Here is a 19,816-nt window from a genome sequence, read left to right on the forward strand (position 1 = left end):
CATTTTTAAAAACTCTGTTGGGATTTTTAAAAATAAATAAGTTCTAAAACGTGCTTTTGTGGATGCAAAATGGATACTGCCTGAAAAATGCACTTGAAATCCACATAACTCCTTTAATGATTCTATATTTCACACATTAACTTGTTAGAACAAGGAAAGAACTGTGGACATTGAAATGCTTTCACTGGTAAATGCAATGCCTGGTGTGGTACTACATCATATATGTTAGAAAGTTCTTGGTTTGCTAAGTGAACCAATTTTAGTTGGAACAACAAAGGATTGCTATATAATTGGATCAATATCCTTGAGAGACGATAATAATCAGCTTTCAAATTCCCACTCCTGACTGTTATCCGGTAATCCCAATGAGAAAGTGGAAATGTGTCAATGTTGGGTGAGGAATAGATTGAGCTCAGATGTGATGCCTTTATTCCTACAGTGGTGGATAGTCTACACTCAGTCTCCAAGCTCATAGAGGAAGAATGATGCTGGAGGCCTTCTAGTGCTCATAGAACAGTACCCAACTTGAACCAGTGCCTCAGAAGAGGAAGAGGGACAGGGAAAGAAAAACAGGAAGAAAAGCTAATGCATTTGATTTAACCTCATGATACTTTCTGGAAAGAACAGTATCTTGTTCAGGTTCACTTGATGATAATGCCAGCTTCCTATTTTCACCGTGCTAGTTGATCTGTGAGATAAAATTGTGCCAAGAATAGATCAGTCACAAAAAATGTAAAATAATAGCAGAGGCTTTTCATTCTCAGTTCCTTTATGTTCTTGCTTGGCATGTTTTCAGTAACACATCAAGCAGGAAATTAATGTGGCATTTTACCTTTCAGTTTCAAAAAAATTGCTTTGTTTCACACCTAATTTCTTTTAAAAAAATACAAGTATATGCAAGCTCTGTAATCTAGGCTTTTTACAAAATAAACTGCTGACATTTAAGAGAGGCTTTCCCTTTCCTACTACATGATATTTTGATTTTTAATCTTTCCACATGTACTTTCTGCTCTCTTTTATTGTGCATGTTATTTTCTTAATTTTTGTGTGTTTTTTAAAATTTATTTATCTTCCCTCACCTCACCATTCCCAGAAAGTGCTCCCTGCTGAGATAGATTTCCAAGGCTACCAACAGTCTTTCATACCAACTGGATATTTTTCATGTGTGAGATTGGATAGTAAAAGCTTCAGTCTACTCCACCACACGGGTAGTCACAATCGACTCTATTGTGCCCATTGCCCACAAAAACAAATGTCTGCTTGTTATTAAAATGTTCCTTGGGTATTTTGTTTCCAATTTCCAGAAAATATATTGGTCTACCATTGAAAATTACGGCCTAAAATTAATAGTTGGCCAAAAGTACTACAAAGTTCTCTTCTTGCAACTGTCTGATTCTTTTCTGCCCCTTAATTCATTCTGGGTCCCTCATTATGTCTTCCAATTCTATTCTTTTCTCTCTATCTATTCATCTATAATCACCTTTTTCTCATTGTGGTGTTCTTGACTTTTTGTCTTTCTCTCATTACCTCATCTGTATATCTGACTCTCTTCTGTGTGTCTACAAATCTCTTTGCATGGCTTTTGTATATGACGGATAATTACTGCAGTTCTTTTCATTTATCTGGTTATTAGTGCTTTCTTTCTCCATTTTTTGTTTTCCAGTTCTTGCTCTGAATTCTTATTCTTTAGTTTCTTATTCTGCTGCTGTGCCCCTATGCCACTACAATCACAAATGTGACAAGCAATTCCCAGTGTAGTCAATCTAGCTCCATTGTGTTCACTGAGACCTTCACATTTGGCAATGTGATAGAGTTTCATCAGTTTTAGTGTAACTTTTGATCTACACTATTGCTGCTATTTAAACTGACCTACCTGCACAAGTCCAACTTCTTGGATCAACAGGTTATGTGCTGATAAGTATAACAAGTGCTGACCAGGTTTTCTTGGCCGTACGTACTGGGAGCTTCAATTACTTTCAAAACTAAGAACATCTAATAACAATAACACTTGCATTTATATAATGCCTTTTTAATGTAGAAAGTGTACATGTTTCACAGTGGTGTAAGAATTTTAAAAAGGCACCAAGGTGTCATTAGGAGGCTGGTATGCCTCTTCTCCCTCAGTTTACTGAGTCTCTTAGAGGCTGGGACATTGAACCTCCAAAGTAGGATGTCATTCTCTCCTCCTTCCCCTGCCCCCTTATGCCAATAGTCTAGTAGAAGTGAGCAGAGGCTCCATTCCCACAAGTTCATCCCAAAAACCTGCTCCCACCTGCAGCTGAGATCTGGTGAGTCTGGCTCCTGACCAAGTTTGCAGCTGTCCCAAGACAAAGTTTCAGTGGGACTCCTTTGAAATAACAAAGGAATTTTGGCCCCTATCTCTTTCACTATCCAGGTTGTGGCAGATTTTCCATTTCTATTGTTAAATGTATCTATATTTAGTAAATGGAATCAGTGAAATTTGTTGGATCTGCACTGATTTCCTTACACTGAAGCTCCGGGCTATTTTGGGGAACTTCAGCATACTGACATTGTTATGTTTGTCACTTGGGATTCATTCTGCAGCTCACCACAGCATACCGTTCCCTAATTTAATTTCCTGAAATACTAACTCTCCCAGACTTGCAGTTTTTCCATTTAGTCTTCCCCTCATGTCAACAAATGAAAGAAAATGAGGAAGGAGCACTAAGGACAAACATTAGATGACAAAAAAAGGAGAAAAAGGAAAATCAGCATGTAGAAAAAATGGTCAAAAATGGAAAAACATATAAAAGAATGAATAAGATTGCAAAGAAAAATAAAATGCATTTGTTTTTGAAAGAAAGACTTGCATTTATATAGTGTCTTTCACAACCTAAGGGCATCCCAAAGTGCTTTACAGCTAATTAAGTACTTTTGAAGTGTAATCTTGTCGGAAATATGGCAGCCAAAATTGCTCGCAGTAAGATGCCACATACAACAGTGAGATAATGACCACATAATCTGATTTTAGTGATGTTGGTTGAGGGATAAATATTAGCCGGGACACGGGAGAACTCTGTTCATCTTCAAATAATGCCTTGGGATTTTTTACGTCCACTTGCGACAGCAGACGGGGCCTCAGTTTAACGTCTCATCTGAAAGGTGACATGAAGTACAGTAGCTATGCAATGCCTTGTACACTGCTGAGGAGTTGTTAGTAATAGCCAATAGATGTACTCACACTAGAAGTATTTTTCTCATCAAATGATTTATGTTTCATTAATATATTTGCAATTATATGATAATATGTGCAATTCTTTTAAATGTATGCTGTGAACCTGACAGGCTAACCCTATGATATCATAGTGGATCAGTGCCTTGATATGAGTGAAGATACTTATTCTGGGTGTCACTGTAAGGAGCCACGTGGATGATATGAAAAAAATTGATTCGTAAACCTGGAAATTACACTCTGCAATATTGTTAAAACGGCCATTAAAATATCAGACATGGGAATTTGATATGAATGCATTAAGTGTTCACAGGATAATATCGCAGCATAATTTCCAGGCTGTAGACTCCAGATGTCATATTTCAGTGTACTGTCACAGATTTTTTTTTTTAAACTACTATCATTAAGAGTAAGGAGACCTTTTTTTAAATCCAACATTCTGTATTTACAATCAACATCACTCTGCAAACAAGCTGGAGAAGAAATGAGTTAAGTTTTCTGCAGTACCGGAAATAGCGAGTTTCAAATCTCAGTTATGTCATTGGGAGTAGTCTTCAAGTGTAGTTTAGGCACTTGCTAACTATTTGTTATGCCATAAGTGCCACCTTGGCACTTGCCCACAAGATAGGGTGCAGGATCTAATTTTAAGACAGATGCATCTTCTTTGCTTTTTATTTGACAGATAGGTACAGTACAGAGTTACACCAAAGTGTGATGGTCAAGTGTTCAATTTTCTAATTTAGTGCCAGCAAAAATTGAAGCATCTTTTAATGTGTACACTTTATTCCTGATAATTCAAAGTTCTTTTTACATAAAATTGAACTATCAAATAATTTGGATGCAGTAATATGAATGATACAACAAAGTGAGAATGCAGTGCTGAAAAAGCTGAATTATCATATAATTTGAATTAAAGAACTTTGAATTAAGAGTAGTCCACATATAGAGTGCCCAAAATTTCTTTTGGTGAGATTTTGTATCAGAAAGGACCCAAAAGATTGGAAGGAAACCTAACATCTGGAAGATGTGCATACCCCTAGTTATCAAAAGCATAGTAAGAAGCAGTTGGTTTGCTTGATAGCGCCCTGGCCTTCAGGTCAAAAAATTATGGGTCTGAACCCTATACTAGGCAATAGGTATGGGTATATTCCATTATCGGAGGCATCATCCTCAGATAGGATGTCAAATGGAGATCTCTGTAATGGACATTGAAGAGCAGTGTATTCTCCATGGTGCTGTTCTCTTAGGCTTGCTGGTGGTCAATGGGGACAACTCCATGGACCTTGAAATGCACATAGAGGTATTCAACTGACTCCTATGCACTTTTCAGCATAGAACAGGAGCCAGAAGCTGACAAAACCAATGAAATGTTAGACTTCTGGTATGTCGGAAATCTGTAGCTCGCATCTTTTGAGTTTGAGTCCCAACATCTGCAATTGATGCACCTAAGGCAACTAGCATGAGAATGTGGCTGGAAAAGATTAATAGAGGCCTGAGAATAGAACATCTACTGACCATATTGTACGCCAGCTTGGCTGTATGGCCCAACTTTTGTATCTGACTTCGAATGTACTCTGTTCAATCCCCACTCCAGAGTTTTGAGCACAGTCTAGGCTAACATGTCATTGCCATACTGAGTGTTGCATTTCTGGAGGTACCATTCATCAGACGAGACACTCTAGTGATTCAGGTGAACATTAAAGATCCTGCGGTACTATGAAAAGAGCGGTTCTCCCAGTGTCCTAGCCAACATTTATCCCTCAATGAACACCACCAACATAAATAGCTATTTACCTCTTCTTTGACCTCCTTATCTCGAGAGACAATGGGTAAGCATCTGGAGGTGGTCAGTGGTGTGTGGAGCAGCGCCTGGAGTGGCTATAAAGGCCAATTCTAGAGTGACTGGCTCTTCCACAGGTGCTGCAGAAAAATTTGATTGTCGGGGCTGTTACACAGTTGGCTCTTCCCTTGCGCCTCTCTTTTTTCCTGCCAACTGCTAAGTTTCTTCGACTCGCCACACTTTAGCCCCGCCTTTATGGCTGTCCGCCAGCTCTGGCAAATGCTGGCAACTGACTCCCATGACTTGTGATCAATGTCACAGGATTTCATGTCGCGTTTGCAGACGTCTTTAAAGCGGAGACATGGATGGCCGATGGGTCTGATACCAGTGGCGAGCTCGCTGTACAATGTGTCTTTGGGGATCCTGCCATCTTCCATGCGGCTCACATGGCCAAGCCATCTCAAGCGCCGCTGACTCAGTAGTGTGTATAAGCTGGGGATGTTGGCCGCCTCGAGGACTTCCGTGTTGGAGATACGGTCCTGCCACCTGATGCCAAGTATTCTCCGGAGGCAGCGAAGATGGAATGAATTGAGACGTCGCTCTTGGCTGACATATGTTGTCCAGGCCTCGCTGCCATAGAGCAAGGTACTGAGGACACAGGCTTGATACACTCGGACTTTTGTGTTCCGTGTCAGTGCACCATTTTCCCACACTCTCTTGGCCAGTCTGGACATAGCAGTGGAAGCCTTTCCCATGCGCTTGTTGATTTCTGCATCTAGAGACGGGTTACTGGTGATAGTTGAGCCTAGGTAGGTGAACTCTTGAACCACTCCCAGAGCGTGGTCGCCAATATTGATGGGTGGAGCATTTCTGACGTCCTGCTTCATGATGTTCGTTTTCTTGAGGCTGATGGTTAGGCCAAATTCATTGCAGGCAGCCGCAAACCTGTCGATGAGACTCTGCAGGCACTCTTCAGTGTGAGATGTAAAAGCAGCAACATCAGCAAAGAGGAGTTCCCTGATGAGGACTTTCCGTACTTTGGACTTCGCTCTTAACACCCTGCCCCCTGATCTTGTGTGGAGGAAAATTCCTTCTTCCGAGGACTTGAACGCATGTGAAAGCAGTAGGGAGAAGAAAATCCCAAAAAGTGTGGGTGCGAGAACACAGCCCTGTTTCACGCCACTCAGGATAGGAAAGGGGTCTGATGAGGAGCCACCATGTTGAATTGTGCCTTTCATATTGTCATGGAATGAGGTGATGATACTTAGTAGCTTTGGTGGACATCCAGTCTTTTCTAGTAGTCTGAAGAGACCACGTCTGCTGACGAGGTCAAAGGCTTTGGTGAGATCAATGAAAGCAATGCAGAGGGGCATCTGTTGTTCGCGGCATTTCTCCTGTATCTGACGAAGGGAGAACAGCATGTCAACGGTCGATCTCTCTGCACGAAAGCCACACTGTGCCTCAGGGTAGACGCACTTGGCCCGCTTCTGGAGCCTGTTTAGAGCGACTCGAGCAAAGACTTTCCCCACTATGCTGAGCAGGGAGATTCCACGGTAGTTGTTGCAGTCACCTCGGTCACCTTTGTTTTTATAGAGGGTGAAGATATTGGCATCGCGCATGTCCTGAGTTACTGCTTCCTCGTCCCAGCACAGGCATAGCAGTTCATGTAGTGCTGAGAGTATAGCAGGCTTGGCACTCTTGATTATTTCAGGGGTAATGCTGTCCTTCCCAGGGGCTTTTCCGCTGGCGAGAGAATCAATGGCATCACTGAGTTCCGATTTGATTGGCTGTATGTCCAGCTCATCCATGACTGGTAGAGGTTGGGCTGCATTGAGGGCAGTCTCAGTGACAACATTCTCCCTGGAGTACAGTTCTAGGTCGTGCTCAACCCAGCGGTCCATTTGTTTGCGTTAGTCAGTGATTATGTCCCCTGATTTAGATTTGAGGGGGGGGGGCGATCTTCTTGATGGTTGGCCCAAGAGCTGTCTTAATGCCATCATACATTCCTCTGATGTTTCCGGTGTCTGAGGCCAGCTGAATATGACTGCATAGGTGTTGCCAGTAGTCGTTTGCGCTGCGCCTGGCTGTTCTTTGTGCAGTGCTTCTGGCTGCTTTAAGTGCTATGGATGTTAACTCGCTGGGGGCTTTCTTGTAGTTCAATAGTGCAATGCGCTTAGCGGCTATGACAGGTTCCAGCTCTTCATTATGAGGTTGAAACCAGTCTGCATTTCTCCTAGCACTTTTGCCCTAGGTGGTCAAAGCTGACTCATAGATGGCGTCTCTGATGTGGGCGCACTTGGTCTCAGCATCCCCTGTGGGAGTGTTTTGAAGGGCTGACACAAGTGAATTTAGAAATTTTTGTAACAGCTGTGGGTGAGAAATTCTGCTCGTGTTGATGCGCGGGTGGCCCTTCTGCTTGGAATGATGCAACTTCTTTGGTCTGAGTCTAACCTTGCTGCACACCAGGGAGTGGTCAGTGTCGCAGTTCGCACTGTGGAAGCTGCGTGTGATTTGAACACTGTTTAAGGCTGCTCGCCTTGTGACAATGAGGTCTAGCTGGTGCCAACGACGCGATCTTTGGTGCCTCCATGAAACCTGGTGACAGGGTTTAGTGTGAAAGAACGAGTTGGTGATGCAGAGGTTATGATAGGTACACAACTCAAGCAGTCTCTGCCCGTTCTCATTCATCCTTCCAACGCCATAGCGCCCAAGGCAGGAGGGCCATGAGTCATGGTCGGCCCCAACCCTGGCATTAAAGTCCCCCAGCAGGAATAGGTGTTCGGATTTGGGGATGCTGCTAATGATGTTATGGAGTTCCTTGTCGAACTGATCTTTAGCTTCAGATGGGGAGCAGAGTGTTGGAGCATCGATGCTGAGTAGGTGTACTGGGCCAGAGGTGGTGAGCTGTCGGATGGACAGTGCGCGTTCCGAGCCATTTGAGGGAGGCTCTATCATGCTGAGCAAGGAGTTTCTGATGGCGAAGCCCACTCCATGCTGTCTTGGTTCTTCAGGATCCCTGCCCTGCCAGAAGAAGGTGTAGTCTTGCTCTGCTAGAGATCCACTCACGGGGAGGCGTGTCTCCTGAAGTGCTGCAATGTCTACATTGAGTCTACTGAGCTCGTTGTTAATGATGGCGGTCTTCCGCGAATCGTTGATTTGTGTAAGGTCTTCCGACAGGCCAGGACACATAGTTCTGACATTCCAGCTTGCAAAGCGAAGGGCTGGTATCATCTTTCCTTTTTTCATGTTGTTTGGTGCAGTGTTTCAGTCCACCTTTCGGGCAATGACCCTGAGCTCCAAGCACCCATTGAAGCAGGTAGACTGTGGCGGGACAGAACCTTATTGACCAGGGGCTGCCCGGTTTGAGGCGGGCGGTAGCTGTCCAGTGAGGTGCGATGACCTCTCCCACCGACAAAGGCAACCCGTGGCGCCCAGTTTCTATGCCAATTTATCTGGACTTATAACCCGTAACTGCTGCCTTCCGTGTTGTTTCAGTCGCTGTAAGGCAACTATGGAGTGACCTCTCCATGGCGCATGCCTGGGCGAATTTATGGAGGTTGAGAGTTGCCCAGTCGTCAAAACCCCCCTCTCAGCCTTTCTGGTGGGGTCCAAAGGAGTGCAGAGCATGACGTTTGGCACTGGTATGGCTGCAGGAACTGCCGGAAACATGCCAAAGGTGACACATGACTGCCTACTGGGTTCCGCTCCGGATTTTCTGTTAGGGTTTACTCCCTTAGCCTTGGTCTCTCCCGAGATGCCCACAAGGCAGTGGGGTTGTTAGGGCCCCTACAGAGGTGTAGGATGATGCCGGTGGGAGGAGGGGATGAGAGGGGGAGCTGGGAAGGGGGCTGTAACGGGGGGGGGGGGTGGAGGGAGGGGGGTGCGAGGGGGAGCTGGGAAGGGGGCTGTAAGGGGGTGGGGTGCAGGGGAAGGGGGTGCCGGGGGAAGATGGTGCGAAGGGGGGGCTGGGACGGGGTTATGAGGGGGTGAGCTGAGAGGGTGGAGCAGGGAAGGGGGGGGGGTGTGGAAAGGGGGGGGAAGGGAGGGGAAAACGGGTGCAGGTAATAAGCCATTTCCTCAGTTCCCACCATCGACGTCCGGAAAGCTCAATGCTGTTGAATGTCCATTGGCTGTGAGGTACTGGGGACTTCAGATGTCTTGAGAACACGAAAGGCACTATATTTCTTTATTTCCCTTTTGTCAATGTGGTACATGCTGCAAAAAACAGAGGAACAAAATAAGTAAGAAATGGGTGGAGATGATGAATTAAAAAAAAAAGCAATTTAAATTTATTTTCCAAAGGCAACATTGATATACATTAATGACTTAATGATGTGGACTTGGAGGTACACGGTTCAATTTCAAAATTTGCATGAAAATAACATGAAATTTGGAAGTGTTGTAAACAATGAGGAAGGTAGTAGAGGACTTTGTGAAGGAATAGACAGACTGGGGAAATGAATGGATACATGGCAAATGAGATTCAATACAGAAGTGTGTGAGGTGATTCATTTTAGTAGGAAAAATAAGGAAAGACAATACAATCTAAATCTTTCTGATGAGACGTTAAACCGAGGCCTCATCTGTTCTCTCAGGTGAACATAAAAGATCCCATGGCACTATTTCGAAAAAGAGTGGAGGAGTTATCCAATATTTATCCCTCCATCAACATGACAACAAAAGCAGATTATCTGGTCATTTCCACATTGCTGTTTGTGGGAGCTTGCTGTGTGCAAATTGGCTACGGGGTTTCCTACATTACAACAGTGACTGCACTTCAGAAGAATTTCATTAGCTGCAAAGCACTTTGAGATGTTCGATGATCGTAACAGGCGGTATACAAATGCAAGTTTTTTTTTTTAAATGGCACAATTTTAAAGGGGATGGAGGAACAGAGGGAGACCGGAGCGTTTTGTGCACAAATCTTTGAAGGTGGCTGGACAGGTTAAAAAAGCTGTTAAGAAAACATATGGGATCCTGTACTTTATAAATAATGCTTGGAATACAAAAGCCACAAAGTTGTGCTCAACCTGTATAAAATACTACTTTAGCCCCAGCTGGATTGTTGTATCCATTTCTGGGCAACATGAGAAAAAACTTTGAACGCAATGAGTGGTTAGGATTTGGAATGCGCTGCCTGATAGGGTGGTGGAAATAGATTCAATAGTAGCCTTGAGAAAGGAGCTCGATAAATAACTGAAGGAGGAAAAATTGCAGGAATATGGGGAAAGATCAGGGGAGTGGGACGAACTGGATTACTCTTTCGAAAGGGTCGGTGCAGACTCGATAGGCAGAATGTCCTTTTCCTGTACTGTCCTATTCTGTGTTTCTATGAGCTATTTAGCACATTGAAATACAGCCCTATTTAAAGAAAGAAAATTTGACTGGAATACAGTACATTTCATTGTCGCATAACAGTTACACATGGTCCTTTTAATTAGCTGACATTTAACTGGTCAAAGACATAAATTTCATTACGATGTAGTCACTTTATGGAGTGATATTTCAGTTCCTTTCATTATTTTTTGATTTAGTCAAGCAAGGTAACACCTGTTGTTTATTGGGGAGAAAAAACTTCCCTTTGTTAGATGAAACCCATAGGCAATGAAGCAATTACATCTGTGGCTTCGTACCAAAAAACAAGGCACTGTCAAAGATCTCAGTGGGGATAACCAAGAAAGGGGAGCATTTTCTTTTGTCCTGCATCGGGATTAAGTTTTGTTGAATAAGAGCAAGCCCTGATTCAATACGTTTTTCTATCTTCAGTTCCCTAAAGATGACTAGGGCAACACCTGTGAATGAGTCTGATCTCAATTTGAATTCATTCACCATTTATATTGTTCCTGAGCCAATTTTGCTAGTTATTGAGTTTCAACTAAGCTTGAAATACAAACTACGTATAAGCTTTGCTGAGCGGCACTGCAATAAAAATGTGGCTCGGCCTCAGTTAACAAAAAAAAGATGATCGAAATAGCAATTGCAGCAAAGGTATTGGCAGGTTTTCTCTTGCTCAATCCAGCTAGTTACTTTTGGCACAGTTAGTGAAGATTGTGGCAAAAAGTGGCATATTAGGTTGAGGTAGTATCGCTAGATCTATAATAAAGTACAAATCAATTCACTGAATTAGAACCGTTGCTGAAAATAAATTATGAAAGCATATTTTAAGAAAACAACATTAATATCTGACTTTGAATATGGCAAAATAAATTGCATCAACCTTTAAATAAAAGGTGGGTTTCTGAAACCAGTACTAAAGAGAGCAGGGTATTAGTTTAACCAAAAAATGTATTTGAGGGTAAATTCATTCATAATTTAAGGTTTTCAAGTTCAGTTTTGTTTCTTCAGTTGACAATCTCTGTGCTCTGTCTTCCATTGAGTTTATTTGATGCAACTGAATGGGTCAAGTAGTCAACACAGAATTTGGATTTAATACACATTATTGTGCAAAAGTGCTTGCACGTCCACAGGTAGAAATGTTAAGAGTACAGAATATTTCTGACAACTATTTGCTCACAAAATGTTGATCAAGGTGAGTGTCAAAACCGGCCTGTTGCACCTGCAGGAATTACTAATGATTTTTTTGACATTGTCCAATCGGGATGGTAAGTTTCTAAACTTTTTACCATACCTGCCAGGATCAAAAATGCTACCAATTTTAATCCCAAGTTTTTTTGATTTATTGTATTAAAAATAGTAACTGGATTGGAAAATTTCATCAAGGGAAGAGGAGCATCATTTACAAGTCAGTACTTGCTTGTAAAATATATTTTTATTAAATGCTTTAGAGTCATAGAGTCATGCAGCATAAAAACAGGCCCTTCGGCCCATGTGTCTGGGCCAGCCATCAAACTACCTATTCTAATCCCATTTTTCAGCACTTGGCCCGTAGCCTTGTATGCTATGCATTTCAAGTCCTGCCCCTTACCTTAAATCTATGCCCCCTGGTTATTGACCCCTCCGCTAAGGGAAAAAAGTTTCTTCCTATCCCTATGCCCCTCATAATTTTGTATACCTCAATCATGTCCCCCTCATCTTCTCTGCTCTAAGGAAAACAACCCTAGCCTTTTCAGTCTCTCTTCATAGCTGAAATGCTCCAGCCCAGGCAACATCCTGGTGAATTTCCTCTGCACCGTCTCCAGTTTAATCACATCCTTCCTATAGTGTGGTGACCAGATCTGTACACAGTACTCTAGCTGTGGCCTAGCTAGCATTTTATACAACTCCATCATAACCATTATATTCTGTGCCTCGGCTAATAAAGGCAAGTATCCCATATGCCTTCCTAACCACCTTATCTACCTATGCTGCTGCCTTCAGTGATCTATGGACTAGTACACCGAAGTCCCTCTGACCTTCTGTACTTCCTAGGGTCCGACCATCCATTGTATATTCCCTTGCCTTGTTAATCCTCCCAAAATGCATCACCTCACGGATTAAATTCCATTTGCCACTGCTCTGCCCATCTTACCAGCCCATCTATATCGTCCTGTAATCTAAGGCTTTCCTCCTCACCATTTACGACATCACCAATTTTTGAGTCATCTGCGAACTTACTTATCATACCTCCTATATTCACGTCAAAATCATTAATTACACTACAAACAGCAAGGGTCCCAGCACCAATCCCTGCAGTACACCACTGGTCACAGGCTTCCACTTTGTTCAGAATGGATACTAAAATTATGACGGCAAGATTTAGAAATTGGCTATTTCTATCTCTAGTTTATGATAATTTTGATTCCAGTTCAATATTTCAACATCAACTTGCATGTACAAACTGCCTTTAATGTGGAATCTTTATAATCTCCTTCAACCTTCCAAGATATCAGTTCTCTGATTCTGGCCTCCTGAGCACCCCCGATTTTAATCGCTCCACCTTTGACAGTCTTTCCTTCAGCTGTCAAGGCCCTAAGCTCTGGAATTCTCTCCTTAAACCTCTCCATCTCTCTACCATGCGCTCCTGCTTTAAGACACACCTTAAAACCAACCTCTTTGTGTGAGCTTTTAGTCATCGGCCCTAATATCTCCTTATGTGGCTTGGTGTCAGAGTTTGTTTGATAATAGTCCTGTGAAGTGCCTTAGAACGTTTATTATGTTAAGGGCATTCTATAAATTCTTATTGTAGTAAGATGTCCCAAAGCGCTTTATAGGAGCATTATCAAACAAAATTTGACAACGAGCCACATGAGATATTAGGACAGAAAGAGGTAGGTTTTAAGGAGCACCTAAAGGAGGAGAGAGAGGCGCAGAGGTTTAGGGAAGGAATTCCAGAGTTTAGGGCCTAAGTAGCAGAAAGTGTGGTCACTAATGGTGGAGCAATTAAAATAGGGAATGAGCAAGAAGCCAGACTGGAAGAGCACAGAGATCTTGGAGGGTTTTAGGACTGGAAGAGGTTACAGAGATGGGGAGTGGTGAGGCCATGGCAGGATTTGAAAATAAGGGTGGCAGATCATTAGGCATTCAACAGTACCGCTAATGATTAGATTCTATTCTATTCATTTTATTTTTATCTGTCCATAAATGTTATATTAAAAATAATGTGGTTAGAGCAGTATTCTTGCTTTTAAAATCTTGCGATTACATAATTTTCATCTATCCAAATGCACATTTTTGGAAGAACTGAAAGCTTCTGTTCTACATGTAAGAGATGCCGAAGTTGTTTTCCTTTCTTGTCCTTTTATCAATATAAATAGTTATCTTTGAAATATTTTGGATTAATTCAAAATATTGGGCCTTTTTTGTGTGTGTTATGGGTTAAAAGTTACTTTTGTCAGTAACAGTGGATGAGTGTTTCACTCACTCATTTGACATTGCTCTGTACACTATTTTTGCTGAGAGATCAAGCTATTTAAAGTGAATAGGTTAATTCCTTTGTTGACCTCATCCAAAACTGTGCTGCCCCTATTCTATCTTGCAGCAAGTACCATTCACCAATCACTTCTGTGCTCGCTGATATGTATTAGCTTCCTGTCCAGCAACACCTCGATTTTAAAATTCTCCTCTTTGTTTTTGAATCCCTCCATAGCCTCGCCTTTCCCTATCTCTTTCCGGCCCTAAAAGATCACTGCCTTCATCCATTTATGCATCCCTGATTTTCATTGCTCCGCCATTGCCTTCAGCTGTCTAGGCCCTAAATTTTGGAATTCTCTCCCTAAACCTCCCCGCCCTTCTACCATTCACTCTTCAACATTACCTCTCTCTCCTCCTTTAAGATGCTCTTAAAACTGATCAAGTCCATCTGACCAAATATCTCGCAATATGGCTCGGTGTCAAATTTTGTTTGATAATGTTCCTGTGAAGTGCCTTGGGATGTTTTGCAACATGAAAGATGCAATATAAATGCAAGTTGTTAAAATTGTGGGCAGAGGGAATGCCAAGCATGCTTGTTAATAGCACCAGCAGTACTTTTTTTGACTATAGACTCATACTTTTTAAAGGGGAACTTCTGTGCGCCTCAAAGATTATACACAGTTTCTATCTATTCCTTATCTGCGCCACTGGATGGAATTCTTCAAAGAGATCCTGCAGGGTCATTTTATAAGTTTGAGCTCCTGGCATAATTGGCACCCCATCTACAAACATTCACTCCCTCCACCACCGACGCACAGTGGCAGCAGCGTGTACCATCTACAAGACGCACTGCAGCAACGCACCAAGGCTCCTTAGACAGCACCTTCCAAACTTACGACCTCTAGTACCTAGAAGGATAAGGGCAGCAGATGCATGGGAACACCACCGCCTGCAAATTCCCCTCCAAGCCACATACCATCCTGACTTGAACGATATCACCGATCCTTCACTGTCGCTGGGTCAAAATCCTGGAACTCCCTTCCTAACAGCACTGTGGGTGTACCTACCCAACATGGACTGCAGCGGTTCAAGAAGGCAGCTCACCACCGCCTTCTCAAGGGCAATTAGGGATGGGCAACAAACGCTGGCCTACACAGTGATGCTCACAACCCAGGAACAAATATAGAAAAATAAATAAAGCTTTGCCTGTTGTCACGGACCTGTAATTATTTTTCTCCTCGGATTTAGGGGCAGCACAGTGGCCAGCACCGCAGCCTCACAGCTCCAGCAACCCGGGTTCAGTTCTGGGTACTGCCTGTGTGGAGTTTGCAAGTTCTCCCTGTGACCGCGTGGGTTTCCGCCGGGTGCTCCGGTTTCCTCCTACAGCCAAAGTCGAGCAGGTTGATAGGTAAATTGGCCATTGTAAATTGCCCCTAGTAAATTGCCCCTAGTGTAGGTAGGTGGTAGGAGAATGGTGGGGATGTGATAGGGAATATGGGATTAATGTAGGATTAGTATAAATGGATGGTTGTTGGTTGGCACAGACTGAGTGGGCCAAAGGCCCTGTTTCAGTGCTGTATCTCTAAATAAATAAAAAAAATTAAATTAAAAACAATGTGTGCGCCTTTAAGCCTCTTAAAAACAATGCACCTTTAAGGAGGAAGAACGTTCTGGAGACAGTGTCACAGCTGCATTTTTGTTAACATGGGCAACAGCAGGAGAGAGAGGTGACATGGTATGTGTTCACTTGACTGTGGGGAACTGGCATAAACCGGCTGAAAGCAGTTAGTTCTGAGAGACTTTCCAGCGAGGCGAGCTGAAGGAAAACAGCTGTTTTATTGTCTGTCAGTAAAAATTCTACGAAGTGCTACAAGCCAAGTTAATTCCTGAGTAAAGAAGAAAAGCTTTTCTTTTTCAAAAAATTATTTTTTATTGCTGTGCTCATCATCGAAAGAACTGTTTAATGCCTGCCACAGCCGAAGTGTTTGAATGCCTATCAAGAACAGAGTATTTTAATCAAATCCGGATAAAGACTGCGAGTGAACTTTGATTATTTTCACATTAGAAGACGTCATTCACCAGGAATGTAACATGCAGAGACTTCCTTATTTTATTTATTCTTAAGAGACAGCTAATTTTTAAAAACTCGACATTTAAAAAAAGTTAACTTTTGAATGTATCTGTGTGAATGGGGGAGTTGGATTAAATTAAGAAGTTATAAGGTCTTTAGACATAGGTTTATCTTAAAAACTATTAAGATTTAGTTTTTTAATAAATAGTTCATTTGTTATCTAAAGATACCTGGTTTGGTCTGTTTCATTCTGGGGTTACGAGAGTGTTTAATTTGACTGTTTTCCGATTGGGTGTGAAAGCATAATAAAATGCTTCAACCTGTGGCGTGAGGGGATGGAATTGACAGTGCGTTGCTCACGCCGTGATCATAACACTGTTAGGAGCACAATATCAGGAATTTTTGTTCAACACAGCAGAAAATCCTATGGAGTCTGCTGACCTCCATACATAAATTCCCAAACTTCACTCTCAGTGGGGAAAGCACCAAACCAGGAGCACAAATTCATAACATTTACCGTTGTGACTTAATGGGCTGAATTTTACGCCACCCCAGCAGGTCAGATTGTGGCATGGGGGCGGCGTAAAATTGAGTGGGAGGCTCCGGGAGCCCTACCTGCCCCTCTCCCGCCTCCGGTCAACTTTACGGCTGGGGGGGGGCGGGGGTGGAACGGCCCGCCTGCCCGAGGCCAATCAAGGCCCTTAAGGGCCCTCGCCCGCCTCCACGGGTATTTTACCCATGGCATGCAGGCGTGCTGGGGACGTGAAAGGCCGCCCAGCGATAACTGCCAGCCTTTCCACACCCTGGGGGGGGCATGGCAGTCGGGCACAGGGTGCCCTATTGAGGGCTGCCCCTGCCTCCCAACACACCCCTGTAACCCAAGACGCCCCCCTCCCCCCAAATGACCACCCCAGCCTCACCAGGGAAGGACCGATCTCCCTGGTAAGGCATGCCCAACTTACCTTCACTGATGGATCCATCTGGTTGGTTGGGCTGCAGGCCCAGCAGTGACCACCCCTCCTGGTGGCACTGCTGGGATTAAGAGCTGCCGGCCCGCTGATTGGCCGGCAGTTCACTGAGGCGGGTCCTCCTCCCTCAAGTGCGTGGAAGCCCTGCCTCGGGACAATTTAAGCCCAGGGACCTGTAAAATACGGGACAGATCCCCAGGCTAGGCGGAAGCGGGTTTGCCAGCGACTTTTACGTTGGTGGATTCCCGTCCGCCTAAGGTAGAATCCAGCCCAATATTTCAACTCTCAGGCTTCCTATTGGGTTTCTATGAAAGTGCTGGATTCAGGTAGCCTGTATAGAATCTCTCTCTTGTAATTATTATTCATGTTTAGTTGTTCATTTCTAAGGCACAATCTTTGCAATCTGGCATGAATGTTTGAGCATTGAATTAACTGTTTATCACTTATTTTTATAGAATTGTGTCTTCAAAAATAGTTTGCCAGGGATTGAGGAAACAAAAATAATAAAACAGATTGGTCACACTGATACTATTAACATATTCCTTTACTTAAGTGCACTTTCTTCATAATTTTGTTGCTGAAATGGAAGACCTGGAGGAATCCATGGATGGGTTGTGTGAATTAATTTATTTTTGAAAGCTAATTGTTGTCTTATATCGAGTGGCAAATACTAACCAGTTATCCTGTTAAAATGACTTTTTTCTTTAAAAAGCCACATGGCATAGTTTATTAATCGAGCAAATATGAGTATGAGAGAGAAAATGTGGGTTGAATTCAAATCATTTAAAGTGAAATAAGTAAGAAAGCTAGACTTATCTGTCAATCTGTAATATACTTGATTACAGTACCAGCTATAATCAGTTGGTAACACTCCTGTCCGAGTTGACTCTAGTCTTGTCAAGTTGTGGATTGAAGCTCCACAGTAGCAGATAACTGTGTTGAAACTTCAGTGCAGCACTAATAGAGTTGCTGCATTATCTGAAGTGTTATTCTTTGGACAAAACATTAAACGGAGGCCCCATCTGCCTGTTATGCTATTTAAAAGTTCACCGATCACTATTTGAAGAAGAGCACAGAATTTTCGCAGTGTCCTGGCCAACATTATTCCCTCAACCAAAATCAAACAAATTTACTGGCCACCTTCTCACTACTGTTTGAGTCAACAAAACCCTCTGTGTTCAAACTGGCTGCCTTATTTACTCATGGATAGTCTGCACAATCTAATTCAGCAAGACACTATGACACTGTGTAAACGCAAGTTCTTTATTTTTGGGTGTTGAGTGACTCTTTGCTGGAACATTCTGGAATTCATCAGCACAAGGAAATATCAGTCAAACTGAGAGGCTACAGTGTCACAGCTGGTGGGAGGGTGTAATTACAGTCTGACACATTTACATCAGCAGTTTTCATTATAAATGTAGACATAGGAATTTATAATGGAAAAGATGACAGAATGTGAACACAGATGCAAGATTTTTAATATATGTAGATGTAATAATACTGCCATTGCTTTCTGACAATCCACAGGGATTATTCTGCACAGTATGTAAAGTCCTGATTTACCATGTACCAGAAAAAGCTTTTATTTTCTCTTTGTCTATGATACAATAATAGAAATAACATGTAATAATAGCACTGTGTCTTTTTATGCAACAGAACCTGCCTTCTTTAATCGGTTTATATATGAAGAATTTCGCCTCCCTGTCATGCTTTCATTGGGATGTGTGCACTGAGAGTTTCAACTACGCTGTAAAAAGGTGCATTGTATATGTCTTGTCCCACAAGGCTATGATGGCCTCTAATCAGTTTGCGTGCAGTGTTTGATCAGAATGGTTGAAAATCTATTATTTTCTATTCTGGTCTCTTTAATAGAAGATGATGTAGTATGAAGAGGGGTGGGAGGAGACTTGTGTTGATCATAAACACAAGCATTAACCAGTTGGGACGAATGTTTCTATATTGTATACTCTATGCAATTCTGAGTATAGATGTGCGATTGTAGGGGTTTGTCATGGGAGAAATGTGTTAATCAAAATCATGATTTATGCCTTTATTTTACCTGGTTGATGAACCACTGTGTCTAATGATCAGAAACTGATTCAGTTGTTGCTTAGAGCTTACAGAGCCTTATTATTGTCTATGATTGTAATTATGTTGTACATTTGAATGAGTGAGACACACAAAAAATGAACTATTGTTGACTGCGTGGGTGGAAACTGCTGAAGTAGTGATAGCTTCCAGGAAGTAAGTGATGGACCCTCATGTGTGTGTTTATGTTATTAAGGGCTCAGTTATTTAATCTATGTTATCTTGCATTTCGGCGATAGATTATTATGCTCCTATACCAGAATCCAAATTTAAATCCCAGACTCCACTCATTTAAACTGAGCATCCTGCACTGGGATAAATTGGCCAGCTAGTTAGAGCTGCTCATGGTAGCTGAAGCACTCTTTTTGGGGGAAATTCTGAATTTAGGTTTCAGGGATACCTCTTCCATCTTTGTTCAATGAATTATTGGAGAGGACCACAGCCCTCTCCTTGTAGCTGAAGTGGGAACAGGGAGGCAGAGCGGAAATATAAAATAAATTGGGGGATTATCTCTCATCAGCCCAACAGAAAATACAGATATGGCCAAAACTAATGCAGTCAATGTACATCTCTGCTGCCTTAAGAAAGAGCAGGAAACTTGCAATCATTTTTAAGGATATTTTAACTGAAAAATTGTAAATATTTTAGTCAGCTTGAAGCAGTGTAACTCAGAAAATATCCTGAGTTTTCACAATCATAAATTTATGACACAGAAGGAGGCCAGTCGGCCCAACGTATCCATGCCAGTTGACAAAGAGCTCCCCAGCCTAATCCCACCTTCTTGCACTAGGTCCATAGCCCTGCATTATCGTGGTTCATCAAGTAAACATCCAAGGACTCTTAAAATGTGGTAAGAGTTTCCACCTGTACCACCCTTTCAGGCAGTGAGTTCCAGTTCCTTACCACCCTCTGGGTGAAGAAATGTT

The 19,816-nt window shown here is 42.5% G+C and overlaps 1 protein-coding gene across 3 annotated transcripts in view; it reads left to right on the top strand.

Annotated features, from left to right (window-relative positions):
- The window catches only part of immp1l (inner mitochondrial membrane peptidase subunit 1), a 152,188-nt gene that overhangs the window by 100,199 nt on the left and 32,173 nt on the right, over nucleotides 1-19,816 (top strand). Inside the window, exon 7 of one of the 3 annotated variants that reach the window (XM_068046607.1) lies at nucleotides 18,459-18,559. The exons of the other annotated variants lie outside the window; for them this stretch is intronic. Within the exon in view, the coding sequence (XP_067902708.1) occupies nucleotides 18,459-18,559 (101 nt within the window). The remainder of the gene's footprint in view (nucleotides 1-18,458; nucleotides 18,560-19,816) is intronic. 3 annotated transcript variants of the gene reach the window in all.

The sequence above is a fragment of the Heterodontus francisci genome, chromosome 14 (genome assembly GCF_036365525.1).
Source record: "Heterodontus francisci isolate sHetFra1 chromosome 14, sHetFra1.hap1, whole genome shotgun sequence".
NCBI lineage: Eukaryota > Metazoa > Chordata > Chondrichthyes > Heterodontiformes > Heterodontidae > Heterodontus > Heterodontus francisci.